This window comes from Protomyctophum parallelum (genome assembly GCF_964188405.1).
Source record: "Protomyctophum parallelum genome assembly, chromosome: 13".
NCBI lineage: Eukaryota > Metazoa > Chordata > Actinopteri > Myctophiformes > Myctophidae > Protomyctophum > Protomyctophum parallelum.
In genome coordinates this window covers 42,636,067-42,653,941 of record NC_139708.1, presented here as the reverse complement: position 1 = coordinate 42,653,941, position 17,875 = coordinate 42,636,067, and the positions used below count along the sequence as shown (strand labels likewise).

Below are 17,875 nucleotides of genomic sequence, written 5' to 3'. Positions count from 1 at the left end.
ATAATTGTGTACAATACACGAGAGACCATTGAACGGCGAGTGTCCTGTCCTACAACATTTCATGGGACATCCGATGGCCTGGATATCGGGACAATGAGGATATCATTGACGTCTGTGTATACTTGATCAAAATAAGCAACACATTGAACAAGCTAGGTGATTTCCGGAGGAGATTGATGGGAGAGCAGGAAGAGGGAGAGAGACAATAGGAGAGAAGGTAACCGTAATGGAATGCTTTTTTTGTCTCCTTTTTTACGGGGGATCAAAACCCCACCCCATCAAAAGCCCATGCATCACTAAGCATATATATATTTAAAAAATCACACCCGTGTGAAGTGAGGGGCACTAATATATTAAAGTCTAACTCCTGTTGATTAGGAGATGTAATGGTGATGTAAAACAGACATTAAATTATCTTTATTGTTAATGGCATTTAATGTTTGTGTTTGTGGGACAAGATGACATAAAATGTCTTCATTGTCAATGGTGTTTTTAAAACGACATTGACATTTATTTTATATTTTTTTATAGAGGGACTAGCGCCCCTCAAAAATATAGATGCCTCATTGGCCGCTGCATTTCGTTGGAGCAACAACGTTGCTGTCTGCAACGGGAGGAGGAATCTGAGCAGAATCTTGAAGGCACGCGCCTCTGATTGGCCCCTTCAGTTCTTCCGTTTTGCTTCTGCTATGCTTCGTAAGGAATCTCGGGAAAGCTCGCCTCCATGTTGCTTTCCGTTGAGATACAGACGCCCCAGAGCTGGAAGAGGTGTCTACCTTTATATGTCTATAAGTCACTAAGTTAAAAATCCGGGGGTTGAACAGGAAAGTTACATGATAGTGCAGTTTGCCAATGCAAAAATATTTTTTGTGTCCACAGCGGTTACTTTTTAGGAAATGAAAAAAAACAATTGTCTTCTAAGGGAGTGTAGTGCTTCTATGTCTAAAACCCTTGGACACACTAAACCACTTTAACTTTCAACCAAAAATCATTTGAAAAATATCCAAAATAGCAGATATACAAGCTCACAAAGTGTCGCATCGTGGCACTTTGGAGGATACTTTTGTGTGCCACTTCACTTCACGTCAAAGTAGGACATTAATTTATGGAGAGAAAGAACAAGGAAGAAAAAGCACTGAGCAGCGTTCATCATCACTGAGATGTTTGAATGCAGACAGACAGCGGAACTCGTTCCAGACTCTTGCTCAACAGCAATGTGCCCGGACACACCCACTCCCTTCCTCTCCCCTCCCTCCTCTCCTCTTATCACCTCAATCACTTTTGTTCACCAAGTCAGACGGAGAGCTGCTCTATTCGTGTCGACTGCCCAGAGTCCACGGACACAGCATTGCAACCCGGGCACTACCAACCCTCCACAGTCCACTCCACTCACCCACCCAGACAGACCGTGTACCCAAAGCACCCAGAGGTAGGTTACACATACACACCACACCGTTGTCTCTATTGCATTGTTTTCTTGTATTCTGACCATGTTCAGTCAGGTAGAGAAAGAGGCAGGGCCTGCCGTGGCTTAGGTTTCTCCTGCCTTGTGTCTGTATAGTTGCCATGAGTGTCAAATTCTATTCCACTTTAGCTCCATCTGCTTAATGAAACCGCAGTGTTTTTTTTTGCTGAACTTTTTTGCTGGGTCACATAAATGTGGTGAGTAGTGAAGTTAGCTCACATGTTATAAACATGTGTAAGGTTATTTAGACCAACCTGAGGGCACGGTCACACTGCACTTTTATTCTACCTATGAAGGCGGATTCGGCCAACGCATTACAATGGGAATGGAGCAGTTTGCTGCCATTTGTGTATTTCTTTGCAAAATAATAAATAAATGACATTACATTTCCATTGAAAGGCTTTGACAGAATCCGCCCGAATAAAAGTATGGTGTTACCGTGCTCTGCGATTGTGTTATCCTTTTAGCCTAGCTTTTTTTTTCACTGTACCGTTTTCAATACTTCAAGTACCAGTATGTAATCAATGTTTACATACTAGGCTACTACCATACAATAATGTAAAAGAGAAAACTATGAAAAACGGTTCTCTACGCTGCACAAATCGAGTCATTCCTTCCACCACTCAGACGCTGGTTGTGCTTTTAGAAAACCAGGGGTGAAAAAATCTGCCTCAGCCAAAAGTGGAACAATCAAAGCATGTTTGCACAGTCCACACCTGCTGTGATAATGGTCCTCTGTTAGTAAGTTAGTCAGTTAGTTAGTGAGTCAATATGCAATATGCTCGCTCCACTAACTAAATGTGCAAGGTTATATGGCAAAGGGAGAAAGCAGTGCACACTTTAAAATAACCAGCTGGTTGTGTGACACCACAAAACACATGGAATGGAAAACACCTTACATTCTCCAAATGCCAGGACGTTTCAGGTGTTAACATGATCCACATGTCTCTACTTTATGCTGGACACGTTTCAGAGAATTCCCTCATATCACATATCACTGTCCGGTAGAAACCTATGTGTTTCAACTCTTTGTGTCTTCTGTTTTTTTCGAAATCAATGCCCATATCATTCTTCGTCGTGCAGTGTCTACAAGCCTGTAGATCTGCTATTTTCACTATTTTATTCATTTACTTTAAATGATATTTAAAAAGGACTTTTGACATTTGGGTTTTTATGATAACTCACTCTCTCTCTCTCTCTCTCTCTCTCTCTGTGTTAAAACCTGCAGCAGCAGGTTCTCCATAGCAGACACTCCTGTCGGCCACATTCCACAGCAGCCCTGCTCCCTCCTTTCGACGTCTCTCTCCTCTCGCTCTGCTGTCTGTCTGTCTCTCTCTGTGTTGAGACATGTCTCTGTACAACTTCGGCCTGGAGCCTCTGTCCTGCCACGCCTGGAACAAAGACAGGACGCGTAAGTGAAACCGCAAGCATTAAAGCCAGCCAGTCATCTCATAGCCAGCCAGTCAGCTCATAGCCATCCAACCCGTAGCCAGCCAGTCAGCAAAATGCTGCATTTCCTCATTGTAGGATGTCGCCAAAATGCACACGCACCCATGATGTTTGATTCATTTAGAAAAGCAATTAGGCCTGTAACAAAATACTTGAGGATATGTCACAATGAAGCCCAAAGACCTATTTCCATTGAGGTCCTCTCACATCGAACATACAAAAATACACTACAATACAAAACACGTCACAGTCACATCTATAGTACCTTCATAACATCATGCTGTGCAGCAGTGTTGATTCTGACATCAGATTTTAGAATTAGTTTTAGTCCTAGTCTTTTGAATACATTTAAATTTAGTTTTAGTCATATTTTAGTCACCTGAAAAGTTTTAGTCTCGTTTTAGTAGTCGACTAAATGTCATACCATTTTAGTCAATTAAATGTACGGCTGATTTTGTCGACAAAGGCTGTATTATGTCAGGCCTTGATGGCGGCGTGATTCATACCTGATTTTACACATTGTGAGCTTGTAGATCTGCTATTTTCAGAGTGCAAACAAAGGTAACATTTCTTCTTATCTAATGGATCTCTTGTCCACTAGTCCCTCCCTAACATTTTAGTCCAGTCTTCCTTTATATATATTCTTAGTTTTGGTCACCATAGCTTAGTTTTTATTTGGTTTTTATTTAGTTTCCGTCTGTGAAAAAAGGAAGTCGACATTTTAGTCAACATACACTGTTTACATGACAATGGAGACATGTTGTGACGTGTGGATACGTCTGTGTAAGCATGCGTAAAAGAAAATATGCATACATATTGCAGTACAGTAGGGCTTCCACGATTATGAAGGTTTACATGACGATTCATTGTCACTCGTTTAATTGCGATTAAAATTTTAATTGTGTCGTCAAACACTGGAACATAATTATAATAATTATGAATACAAATTACATTTCAGTCTTTTAGGATTTGCACAAGGCAGATATGACAAGTAACCTAATAAAGACATGATTGAGAGAAATGTCCACGCTGTAAGCTCGTAGATCCGCTATTTTCACTATGAAAAGTATTCAAAATGTATGTATGTAAGTTTTTCACAGGAAGCGATTACGATTATGCAAAATCATCTCAAGTCAGTTCGATTAGACGATTGTGCAATAATTGTGACAGGCCTAACATACAGTATAGTATGCAATCCCTCTTTCACCTTTCATAACCTGGGTGCTTGTGTTGATGCTGGGCGGGGCACGCACACACACACGCGCACACACACACACACACACACACACACACACACACATACACACACACACACACACGCACACACACATGCACGCTGTAATTGCGCTCCATTAAAGTTGTCTGGAGAAATGCAGTCAATCAGATAAGATTATGAAGGGACGGGAAATGGACTGACGAATCCATACTGGCTGCAGAAGACACAGCTGCACTTAAGTTACCAGATACTCGCACTGCTGTTGATGCTGTTTTAGCCTCCCTGTTCTCTGCGGCACGCAGCACTGGACGTCGTGCCATGGGGAGGCAGGGTGACATACACACAGTGGACGTCGTATCGTGGGGAGGCAGGGTGACATACACACAGTGGACGTCGTATCGTGGGGAGGCAGGGTGACATACACACAGTGGACGTTGTATCGTGGGGAGGCAGGGTGACATACACACAGTGGGCATCGTATCGTGGGGAGGCAGGGTGACATACACACAGTGGACGTCGTATCGTGGGGAGGCAGGGTGACATACACACAGTGGACGTCGTATCGTGGGCAGGCAGGGTGGACGTCGTGCCATGGGCAGGCAGGGTGACATACACACAGTGGACGTCGTATCGTGGGGAGGCAGGTTGGACGTCGTGCCATGGGGAGGCAGGGTGACATACACACAGTGGACGTCGTATCGTGGGGAGGCAGGGTGACATACACACAGTGGACGTCGTATCGTGGGGAGGCAGGGTGACATACACACAGTGGACGTCGTATCGTGGGGAGGCAGGGTGACATACACACAGTGGACGTCGTATCGTGGGGAGGCAGGGTGACATACACACAGTGGACGTCGTATCGTGGGGAGGCAGGGTGACATACACACAGTGGACGTCGTACCGTGGGCAGGCAGGGTGACATACACACACCTACTGCGGTGGTTCCAAACTGTTTCATGTCAAGGACCCCCAAATTGAAACTTATATCATGACTTGAAAAGCTATGCCAGGGACGCCCATAAGAGAAGATTTGTATGGTTCTAGCAGTGATTCTCAACCACTTTTCATTTCAAGGACCCCATGTTTGACCTGAATTGGGCTACGCCCCCCCCCCCATTTAATGGCATTTCTATCTCTGGGACCCTAATGTATATAAAATCAAAGTTAATTTAACTCTTGAGTGTGTACTAATGGTTCCGTTTGTACACTCTCAGCTACAGACCCATAAGGGTCCACTTGGTTCCTAATTTTCATTTAGCTGGGGACCCCCGAAACATGAATCTCTGGGATCATCTTCCTATCCATATCTCAGAGTCTAACTCAATCAGCATATTCAATAGTAAACTGAAAACACGTCTTTTCGCATCAGCCGGTGTCTGAACCAAGCACCAACCAACTAAAGTCACACAGTTGATTGTCGGTTATCAAATTGCCTACATTGTTTTCATATTTGCGATGAGTGTGATTTGTATGTAGACAACCATTTCCAGACTGATCTCACACGACTGATCTCACATGATCAGTCTGGAAATGCCAGGCTATGTGTGTATTGTTTTTCTTTTTTTTTTTCTTTTTACTGTTATTGCTTTGTTTTAGTCTTTAGTGCTATTTGACTAGACTAGACTTGACTGTCTGTCTCTCTGTGTGTCTGTCTCTCTGTAGAGATTGCAGTGAGCCCCAACAACAGCGTGGTGATCATCTATGAGAAAAAGGGCAAGGAATGGCTCAAGATCCATGAACTGACGGAGCACAGTGGACGGATCACAGGTAACCCTTCTGCTTATACGGCCCGGGTGGTCTGGGGACAACCAGAAGCAAAGACTTGAGTTAAAAACGTCCGCTCTGACAGAATATACTAGATAATCAAAGATTTGCGCCACATTTTCACGACTTTTCAAAAACCTCTGTGGCCTTTGCCGTTGTCCAAAAATAGCAGATCTACAAGCTCGTAATGCGGCCCGAGTGCCGCGATACCAGCTTGTAGATCTGCTATTTTTCAATAGCTAAAGTACTGTATTACATGATGCCGAAATGTTTAACCCATTCAGGACGGGAACCCCTTGTTCCCGTCCTGAATGGGTTAAACATTCCGGCTGCTGATGTGACACGCTGTGAGCTTCTAGATCGGCCATTTTCAAATTATGTTGACGAATCGTGACAAATTGTCTCTTAATATTGGGTGTCCCATGGCACAAAATCCTTTCAAATGGGCATCCGCAGCCAGATACATCACTTTGTGGGTCCTTGGCATGAACATCCATCCATCCATCCATCCATCTTCAACCGCTTATCCGTAGTCGGGTCGCGGGGGAAACAGCTCCACCAGAGTGCTCCAGACTTCCCTCTCCAGAGCAACATGTGACAGTGACTTCCTCCTGGGGGATTCCGAGACGTTCCAAGGCCAGTGAGTCGATGTGTTTCCTCCAACTGCGCCTTGGTCTGCCCCGGGCTTGGTATGAACATGTTTGAGAAAATGTTTGCACACAGACAAGAGGCCCTCAGTGCCCATGGGTTGGCAAAAGGGCCTTTCTGTGTGGAGTTTGCATGTCATCCCCGTGTCCCCTACACAAAAAAACATGCAGTAATCCTGGTCAATATACTGCCTCCCCCTGGCCAGCTGGGGCGCCTGATGGAGGGGAAAGGAACTGCATGGTTGGAATAATGTGTTCTTTCCACCGTCCACGTGCTACGACCAACCGGGGAACCCCCCCTCCCTCCCCTTGTCAGGTGATAGGAAGCGGCTTGGACTCCTCATGCGGTGAAGAAAGCATGAGGTCAGTCCGTTGCTCTCCCCAGGTTGGCAGAAGGGGTGTAGAGCTCAGGATTACATATTGGGAATGGGATAACGTTTTAATAAAAATAAAAAAGAGCCCTGACAGGCTCTATAGGGCTCCATGAGCCACTGTAGAGTAGGGTGAAAGCCTTTGATCATAATACCAGAGATACTCTACGGAACTATGGTTTGATAGCAGAACAAAAAACAAAGGCACTGCAATCTGTTGTTCCCTATTTGTAATGTAACATTGTTATATTTGTGGACGAGAGAGAGAGTGAGTGTGTGCCATGTAATGTACAGTAACAGTAACATTGTGGCTTCAAAATTGAGGTAGCATCCTCCCCCTCTGATACTGTCATGTATCCAAACTCACAACAAAAATATATATATCATTTTCAGTCAAGACTAGAGTCATTTTATTTTGACTGAGTGTGCTAAATGTTGTTCTTCATTATCTGGCCAGGAAGGAAATATTATTTGGAGAACACGCCTCAATCACAGGACACTCAAAATCATGATAAAATTGACCTCAGGCTCAAACGTGAAATGGGCGGATGGTGAAATATACGGAATTCAATTCCTCTTACCACTTTGTCTTTTTCAAATCGTTTGTGTTTATGTAGGAGGGACCGCATGCAACGGCGTCAACTCTGCGGGTGCGCAAGAGCCGAAGCACCCGCTGGCAAAATAATAATGGGCACCTTAAAATATATAGGCTACTCTAAGGTGGGCACCCACTGTCGTTATAGGAACCTTCTGCCCTTGCCGCATGTATTAATTAATGCACAATGCAATTAGTTCTGTAAATTCATAGGGTTTAGCAAAGAGACACTGATCTTCATCCGTAGTCCCCGACTCCCCGGCATAACGCTGAGTATCGCACAGAAATGCATGCAGACACCATAACTCAGTGTTGCAGTGGTGATTTGATCTCCGGTGACGTCGGTCGGGTGTGGCTTATTGTCGGTATCACCGTGGTAACACGCAGGAGTCTGTCCCGACTCCCCGTTACAGTGCGCTAGTCAGACCCCTGGGAGATGGATTGCTGAGGTGGAGCGCAACACCTACCATCAGCTCCCAGTACTTTCCGTCTTAAAGCCATGCTACTCATTCGCTGAGTTGGCGGTGCTTGGGATCGAACCCATGAAGTTGTGGTCCAAAGGCGTGAGCTCTACCGACTGAGCTACCTGGATGCATGGTGGGACGCCATTTAAACAACATCACATGCACGTCCACACCTACACTATAGAATCGAACAGGTCACTCAAACAAACCCTTGTTACTGTATGTATGTATACAGGCTCATCCCTGTATGTTAATTTGTGCTGGGGTGACTCGACAGCCTTTGTAAACATCCTTGAGGTGTGAAGAGAGATGGAGTAAGACAGAGTTACAACAACTCTGTTCACTTGGCTCTTCTATAGGCTCTTCTATAGACTTACTGTATATTGAAAAGGGACAAACAGGAAGTTTACAGAATGCATTAGAGTCTATGGGCTCATGCGAGTACATGGACTACGTGACCAGGTTGTTTTCTACCCCCTCAATGTTGTCTATGGCTCATGGTACGTACCACTTCCAATGACCAATGCAACAATGCCATACATAAAACAATACATCACAAAACCAGCCTAAAAGTTGAGTTAAATTGTCTTTTTTTCCCCAAAGAAATGGCTTGCACAAGTTGGACTGCAAGTCACTTCTTTACCCCATTCTGACCTGAGATCAGATTCTAAAAATGTCTTCTACATCCTGACCAGTTTTCTGAAAAAGCTATGTTTCTATTTCAGTCAAAAAAATTGCAGACCTGATCTGCTATTATTTTTTTCAATAGCTAAAAGCACAACACGATGCTAACACCACCAAAAGGGGTTCCCGCCCAGAATGTGTTTACAGTATGTGATGAATGGCCTCTACCACGTCCACAGGTATCGACTGGGCTCCGGAGACCAACCGCATCGTGACCTGTGCCTCGGACCGCAACGCCTACGTCTGGACCCTGAAGGACGGAGCGTGGAAGCCCACCCTGGTCCTGGTCCGGATCAACCGGGCCGCCACCTGCGTCAAGTGGTCCCCCCAGGAGAACAAGTTCGCCCTGGGCAGCGGGGCTCGCATCATCTCCGTGTGCTACTTTGAGAAGGAGAACGACTGGTCAGTCAAATGAATGAATGAATGAATATTATTACTCGGTATGTTATATACTGTACACACTCACTCAAACTCGCATCACTTCAGTCCAGGCTGTGACGACGGCTTCCACCACTTACTGCGTGTTTTTTAAATCAACATCTATGGCAGGGGTTTCTCCACACGTGGGTCGCCAAATAATTTTGGGGGGGGGGGGTCACCAAATTATTTTCAAAATAATAAATAAAACTGAATGGCTGCATGGAAAATGGAAATGAAGAGTTTACATAGTACACATAGTACATGCATACATTTAATTCATGATATGTTTTCTCTATTAATAAGGTTATTTTTGCAGTCAGTTACATGGTCAAAGCATTTCAAGGGGGTCCCCAGCCAAAAACGTTGAGAACCCCTGATCTATGGAACACATTCGTAGAAAAGGGCAGCCGCTTGCTTGTCGGCCCTGGGAAGACAGAATCAAGAATCCGCAAAGAATGACTGAACACCTCATGTGTCCTGTCCAAACCTGTTACGTTACAAATATATAGATCGAAAAGTAGCAGATTGGCAAGATCAAATCGTGTTGCTTTTGCGCCACGTTTTGAGCTTGCAGATGTCAAGGATATCATTAATAGCATAGTAACACCACTCACATACAAGCATCAGGACTGTGGCTCAGGAGGTAGAGCAGGTCGTCCAATGATCCATGGGTCGGCGGTTCGAATCCCGGCTCCTCCTGTCTACATGTCGAAGTGTCCTTGGGCAAGACACTGAACTCCAAATTGCTCCCGATGTGCTGGTTGGCACCTTGCATGGCTTCCGCCGCAATCGGTGTATGAATGTGTGTGTGAATGGGTGAATGTAATGCACAATCTATGTAAAGCGCCTTGGATAAAGGCGCTATATAAATGCACCATTTACCATTTTATCATATCAATATCTGTGTTGACTGTAGATTTTTGGATTTTTTTTTTCACTATTTCTAGGATTTCTTTTTCATGTACACGCCTGATGAATATAGAGTTTGGATTTTGTCTATTTCTTTCAGTTAAGTTGGTAGTATCTCTCGGCTCCACAATTTATTTCGCTGAGTCAGGCCCAACATTTACGAATATCTGCTACCTTTGATGCTTCTGTGTGACACTGCAGTATGGCCAAGTAGCGGGGCATTCATTTACGAAAATAAACACAAGTTAATTATGGAGATGAGAGGTTTCTGCCCGACAGCAACGATGTACCTACTCTTGCTTACATACACTAGGAATAAAACCCTTTGTCCACCCCTCCCCTCCCCTTCCCTCCCTCCTGTCAGGTGGCTCAGTAAGCACATCAAGAAGGCCATCCGCTCCACTGTGCTGAGTCTTAACTGGCATCCCAACAACATCCTGGTGGCTGCAGGCTCTGCTGACTTCCACTGCAGGTGACACACTAGCTACTCTTAACAACGGTTATAAAATGTTTCTAAAATACAAGGCCTGTCACATCATGACACGTTGTGAGGGACCTGTATTTGACATCTTCCCAGTATTATTAGTCTGTCTATAATAAATACTATGCAATATTATAGAATCCATGTTTATATACTGCAGAATGTTATATATGACAATTAACTTGATAATGAAAGGAAATAATGTACTATGCCAGAATAGGCCATATTTATTCATCGTTATATAATTATTGAACTTTTTTTTTTCAACTCATTTAGAACTGAGGCAGGTTCTTAAAACGCCTTCTTCATTGAATTCATGCAGTAGTGGTAGTGGGAGACAACTGACTGTAATTTTGTCAGTGATGATGTTGTTTATTTCGTCTCTAAATGGTAAATGGTTCATTTATACAGCGCCTTTATCCAAGGCGCTTTACATAGATTACATTCACCCATTCACACACACATTCATACACCGATGGCGGCGGAAACCATGCAAGGTACCAACCAGCACATCAGGAGCAATTAGGGGTTGAGAGTCTTGCTCAAGGACACTTCGACACTAACTCTGGGGGAGCCCGGGTTCGAACTGGCAACCTTGCGGTTGCCATCCAGCCACTCTACCCCTGAGCCACCGCCGCCCGCCTGCCAACAAATAGTTCCTTCAGTTCTACATCAACACAAATGTTACCAACTGCCTGTGTGCAAATATTTGAAAATAAGAGACTATCGCTGATGCAGTACAGTAAAATATTTCAGTGTTATGTAAAGTATCCTGAGACAAACCATGCTCATGGAATCCTTCTTCTGCTCGACCAGAACTAACTGTCAGGTGTCATCGTCATGTTGGCTTGTGGTGGATCTTCTTTTTGTAAAAATGCATTTTTTTTTGCCACAGACATAATAAATGAGTATTACCAGAAACACATCAAGAGATAGAGCTGAATGACCATAACAGGTCTGTAACTCAGAGTTATGGCGGTCCTTGCAAATATTACGTTTGAGAGTACTAGTGGAGTAAGTGGACCTTGTAAATGACTGCCATATGTTTTCTGAAGAAAACCTGGAGACTTGACATTCAGTAATTGGTTCTTATGATCAAAATAAGAACATTATAACGGTGTGTAAAAAAAGATTGTTCATCGTCATGCCCTTCCTCCTAGGATCTTCTCGGCCTACATCAAGGACATCGAGGACAAGCCCGGTCCGACGGCCTGGGGCACCAAGATGCCCTTCGGGGAAGTTCTGCTGGAGCACAAGGACTGCGGCGGCTGGGTGCACAGCGTGTCCTTCTCCCCCAGCGGGGACCAGCTGGCCTGGGTGGCCCACAACAGCAGCATCAGCGTGGCGGACGCCACCCAGGGGAAAGAGTGAGTACTGCCTCAAAAAGTCACATTTTGAACCCATTTAGACAGTGAGGTGGTTCTCAAAGGCCCCTTTTCCACCGGTTGGTTCCCAGTGGGAAGCTGTTAGGTTCTTTTTGGTTTTTAGTCCATGAGCCAGAGTTCCAAAATTGAAACGTTAATTATGAATTGAGTGGGCAAAGCCATACCTATATTAGATTGTTATCACCATGAAACTTCTCCAATTGAGTACTTACACAAAGACAATGATTTATTGTATTACAAATTTTACATTTTTAAATATGCAAATGAGGCATTATGTAGGAAAATATGAAGAATATTATAAAATATGAAAAAGCCACTACTTTGGAAGGGTTATCATGTATTAATTACTTGTATTGATCCTATAAACAATTTAATATAGGGTATAGTTTGCCCACCAATTTTGGAGCTCTGGCTCATGGATTAAAAACCAAAAAGAACTGAACCGGTTCCCATTGGGAACCAACCGGTGGAAAAGGGGTCAAAGTGGGGTCCGATAGTTCCAGGGATTGACCCAGCTGAATGATAATTAGGCGTAGCATAATTTAGGTCAAACATGGGGGTCCTTGAAATGAAAATGGTTGAGCCGTAAATATCTTACTCTTATGGGGGTCGATGTGATTTATTTTCTAATGGGGTGTCCGCGGACTAATTAAGTGTCAATTTGGGGGTCGTTGACGTGAAAAAGTTTGGGAACCACTGCATTAAGACCCATCAAGCCGACTCTACAAATGGCTTTCTAAATCCTAACTGTGTTCTTAAAAAAACATATGTTGCTGCCTCAGTTAATGCAGAGGATCCCCAAAATTATATGTATTTGGTCGCCGACATCCCCCCCCCCCCCCCCCCCCCCATCTCAAAATATTTTGTTCGCCCAGAAGCAAGAAGTTGAGTTAAAATGATCGCTTTTAAAAACCACATATTCAAAGATTTGCACACATTTTCAAGATTTTTTGAAAATAGCAGATCTACAGGCTTATAGCACGGCACGAAATGACACACTTGCTTGTATATCTGCTATTTTTCAGTGGCCAGCCAAGTCTAAAATAATGCTTTTTTACCTCAAATCTAAATAACACAGATGCTTTCCCGGTCTTAATCATGGGTTAAGTCACTTCAGTCTCGTATTGCCATTTGCCACCTTCACAGTTCATGTAGCACTTCAAAACACTTCATAAATGCTCAGGAACTATTGTGATCGTCGATCCTGCGTGCATGTTCACATCATGTATACTAGATGACCTTAAAACCTTAAAACCATTGTTCTAAGGTTTTTGTTTTGTTTTACATATTGGACAAAACAGCAGATTTTTTCATTGAGTTGCCCACAAGTTGAAAAAAGAAGAATTCCTGACAAACCAATGCGACAAGCAAACTGTTCCAAATTGTAGGCAAATGCTAAAATGTTATTAGCTGTCATAAAGGATAAAGGAAATGCAATCATTATAAAAACGTGGTGGTGTTGCAAGGTGTTGTTTTGTATTATGATCTGTGTGTTACACAGAAACGACCTATCATTTACCTACTCTGTTGTTCAGTTGTAAATCAAACATTGCAGTATAAACCTGTGACACGGTATTCAAACATCAGTACAAGATGTACTGTAAATATATAGTAAGAGTGAGTTCAAGGACTGTTGATCAAATAACATGGTTGTTTTACAGGGAGGACCTGTCTCTCCTCTGGAGATGTGTTTATGGACGACATTTAATCACTTTTCCACTGGCTTAACAACTATCATTCTGTTGCATTTCATAATGTCACTGACTGCTAACATAACATCTTTCTTGATAAAGTCAACATGAACGCTTTTATCTTGCACCACTATACAAGCATTACGACTTCAAGGATACCATTCTGCAGGAAGCAAAAGCGTGTGTGTGTGTGTGTGTGTGTGTGTGTGTGTGTGTGTGTGTGTGTGTGTGTGTGTGTGTGTGTGTGTGTGTGTGTGTGTGTGTGTGTGTGTGTGTGTGTGTGTGTGTGTGTGTGTGTGTGTGTGTGTGTGTGTGTGTGTGTGTGTGTGTGTGTGTGTGTGTGTGCGTGCATGTCACATTTATGAATGCTAAATACATGAATTCTGAAACGGTACTATTTTAATGTCTTATAAAGTAACAGCTTCGACACGTTCATTTATCACATAGTTGCCTGATACAGAGTAACATTGTTATTCAAATTCCCTTCTCATCATGCCTTCTCATGAACAATGGTTCTTCTCAACTGCTGTTGCCATGGAAACAAAACTTCCTGAAGGGCCAGTTGAGAGTCGTGGTTTTTTTTTTAACGTCACGTTGACCTCTGACCTTCCTCGTTGTGTGTTCAGGGTAACCCAGCTGACCAACGACCGCCTGCCTCTGCTCAGCGTGCTCTATGTGAGCCCTACTGAAATAGTGGCTGCGGTAAGTTGTGTGTGTGTGTGTGTGTGTGTGTGTGTGTGTGTGTGTGTGTGTGTGTGTGTGTGTGTGTGTGTGTGTGTGTGTGTGTGTGTGTGTGTGTGTGTGTGTGTGTGCGTGCGTGCGTGCGTGTGCGTGTGCGCGTGTGCGTGCGTGCGCGCGCGCGCGCGCGCGCGCGCACCTCGGTAATGTCCATCAATCAGTCGTGAGAGGCCTGCAGGAATGCCCAAGCCGAGAGCTAAAGCATTGGCAAAATTCTGTTCAGTGTCTGTGATAATTGGCAGTCACCGTATATGGTGGAGGCGATGCTTCCTCTACCCAATATCTGTATCCCGAAGCACTTATTGAGTTTTCCAAGTTTGTGCATATATACTATTGAACGTGAATAAATATGTTAAATGCTTTACTTGTGACTGAGGGCCACAGATATAGTCAAATTTGACAATTAGACATTGTGAGGAAGATGTTCCTGGTTCTCACAACAGAAGGGTTGTTTCTATGGTTAAACATACTATCCATATATAGTTTTTTAGTTAGGCTAAGGCAGCCATTCAGATTGGGATTAGTACATTTGTCATTCAGAGGTTAAGTTTAGGATTTACAGTTTGATTCATTGTTTAGGCATTTAGCAGGCACTCTTATTCCAGATGTTTTACATTAAGCAGGACCAATGCAAGGCACTACATCAAATACATAGAAATAGTCATCAAGAATCATAAGCAAGCTAAAAACCTAATATCTGTCTAACGGTAGATTATCTGTGCGGTGAATCTATGAGTATACATTATAGCGTGCTATGTCTACATAAAATGCAAAATTACAAAATCTAATAAAATGCTAAAAATTCTAAATCATCTAAATCTAAATCACATAAGTTTAGCCTTTGCATAAGGTCGTCGAGGCTTGTGCAAGTACTGTATACTAAATAACCGATCTAAAAGCTCTCAATATACACGTGAGCTTGTAGATTGGCTTGTTTACCGTGTGTGACATGGCACATACAAATAAGTGTAACTCTGGCTTCAGTGTTAAAAAGGCCATTTACTGTAAAATGTCCGTTCTAAAATGCTGACATCCTCACAGGAATATATTAATACGAATGTGTTGTGTTGTGTTGTGTTGTGTGTGCCAGTGTGTCTGCATCTCAGTCTCACTCCTTGTTGGGCACATGGTGACGAGGGCTGTGAAAGATGAGTCCTTGTAACCATGTTACCATGACAGTGTTTTGACATCGCATCCTCCTGTCATGTCCTGCCCTGACCTAGTTTGAGGTCATGTCCATCATGGATATGGATATGGTCTCCGTTCGGGTGGAAACCTCATATGTCCAAAACTGTTACTTTTCAGGATTCTACTTCAAAAGCATCAAAAGTAGCAGATCGACAAGCTCGAAACGCCTCGCTTCCCGGTCGCATTTCGAGCTTGTGGATCTGCTGCCTGCTCTAATGCGTCTGTGTGATGCATGATCAAGTAGTAGGGCATTAGTTTACGGAGAAACTTGGGTTTCCACCCAACAGACGATATAAAAGCATAGATGGATGGTTCACTCACCACAAACAGTACTGGCCTCAAGCCCCCAGAGAGGCTGGGAAACGTTGTAGCCGCCCCACTCTACTGGCCACTGCTGGAACTGCAGGCGGGCAGCTTTGCCCGTGCATGTACGTACTACGTAGCACGAGCAAAAGCGAGCGCACAGCTGGGGTTTAACACGGAGCGCTCGTTCAGGAATTGATTCAGGAGAGTTAGCACTTCCGCATTTCGGACGCCAAATTGATGGTCGCAATTATTTGAGACAATCACATTAATTTGATGAATAATTGTCATCATTTTCATATTCGTCAAAAGCATTTCAATGTTGAAAAGTGTCCATTATCATTTTTTTTTAAGAATGTGGAAATAGCATTACATATTTAAAAGCTCAAAACATATTTAATTAAGGTTGAGCTTTACTGCTGGTCTCTTCCAGGGCCATGACTGCTGTCCATACCAGTTCTCCTACCAGGGGCCGGACGCCCTGGCGTTTGTGAAGAAGCTGGACATCCCTAAGCAGACCTCCAAGGGCAGCATGTCGGCCATGCAGCACTTCCGCAACCTGGACCAGAGGGCCACAGACGAGGAAAGCAACGAGCTGGGCACCCTGCACCAGAACAGCATCACGTAAGACTGCTGGGTCTCAAACATTTTACTGAGTAAGCCTTGTGTAGGCTATTTGTGTATCGCCATTCGACCACAAGGTCACAGGTTCGATCCCGGGGCACTGCCAACTTACTTACCATATGAGTAGCACAGCGTGGGGTTATGGCAAGTTGTGCGGTACGTACTGGGAGCTGGTGTTAGATGAAGTGGCGCTTCACCTCACGAGGTCATTCTCCCGCGCTCTTGCTGATACTTGACATATTACATACAGTATATGTCTTGCAGTTGTCTAATAGTGTTGTATTTCACACATTCTAACTCAAGCATGATTCGACAGCACACAGAACCCTACATATGTGTACTTGTTTGTTCATGGGTCCTTGGAAGTAAAAGGGTTGAGAATCACCTTGATGTGTCTAAACTAGCTGAACCGTTGTGTTGTTACAGCGAGCTGTGTGTCGTGTCCGGGGAGAGAGACAAGGTGGAACAGTACAGCAGTGTGGGTCTGGATGGAGCCATGGTGCTGTGGGAATTTAAGGTGCAGTGTTTAATTGTACATGGATATGATGAGTCTCGTAACTGTTTGTTTGTGCTATGTGGCTCTTGTTTCTCTGTGCGTTAGTTGTGTGACACTTGCCACCCATAACAGTTTCTTTTTTTCACTCCGTTTACAAAACTAAAACCTGTCTAACTTCTTATTTTGCAGCACTGAGACATTTCAAGATGTCCCTCCTTGGAAAAAGATCTGTGCCTCAACTTCCCAGTGCATCTTGGTCTGAACAAAGCAGTTCCTATAATTATGCCACTTTCAGTGTAAAGAAAAAGGGGGGAAAAATGTCCACATTGTTGGGCATGCAGCTACTGAGGGAGGCAGGAGCTGAAATGTTTGGCTGCCTGCACACACAACGAATATGTTTTAGAAGATGTACAAGTAATGTAAAAAAAAAAGTATGAATATTTTTAGTTGCATCAATACATGAAAAATAAAGTTACTTTCTTTCTACAGGCCAGACACGCCTCCTTCCTTTTTTTGCTTGATTGAATGCTATATTGCACAAACAAGTCATGGAGACTTGTTTCCATTGTGGTCCTATGTATTAAATTCAAACAAGCAAATAGTTTGCCGGTAGTTCCATTTGTAAAGGAATGGTTTATGGTTCAAATCAATGCAACAGTGCTCACATGAATAAATTGTTTCTGACTGGTTATTGGAATGATTATGTTGCTTTTGATTCATGTACATATATAGGTATGTGCTGTGTGCATGCATAAAATGATTGGCAAAACAAGTGGAAAAGTGACTTTAACATTTAATGCAATCAGATAGGACTTTTCTGTTTGAATGTATGAGCTATCAATCACACGCGCGCGCACACACACACACTCACGGTGGAAGGTGCTACAATGAAGCACAACATGCAGGTAATTAACATGTAGACCTCCTCAGTCCTTGCCCACCATGTGTTGTATTGTGAAGCTAATCTCAGGAAGAGGCCAAA

General features: G+C 43.6%; 2 protein-coding genes across 2 annotated transcripts in view; one reads left to right on the top strand and one right to left on the bottom strand.

Annotated features, from left to right (window-relative positions):
- LOC310868839 (histone H3.2) overlaps positions 1 to 17,875 on the bottom strand; it is a gene marked incomplete at its 3' end in the record, with an annotated part of 192,888 nt that overhangs the window by 71,055 nt on the left and 103,958 nt on the right. The window lies entirely within an intron of this gene.
- Positions 1,285 to 17,386, top strand: LOC310868805 (actin-related protein 2/3 complex subunit 1A-A). Its single transcript, XM_083779276.1, has 10 exons — positions 1,285 to 1,429; positions 2,694 to 2,876; positions 5,796 to 5,900; positions 8,838 to 9,060; positions 10,352 to 10,459; positions 11,629 to 11,835; positions 14,171 to 14,246; positions 16,207 to 16,397; positions 16,824 to 16,914; positions 17,083 to 17,386. The coding sequence occupies exons 2-10, from the start codon at positions 2,813 to 2,815 to the stop codon at positions 17,086 to 17,088; spliced, it is 1,071 nt and encodes a 356-aa protein (XP_083635402.1). The 5' UTR covers positions 1,285 to 1,429; positions 2,694 to 2,812; the 3' UTR covers positions 17,089 to 17,386.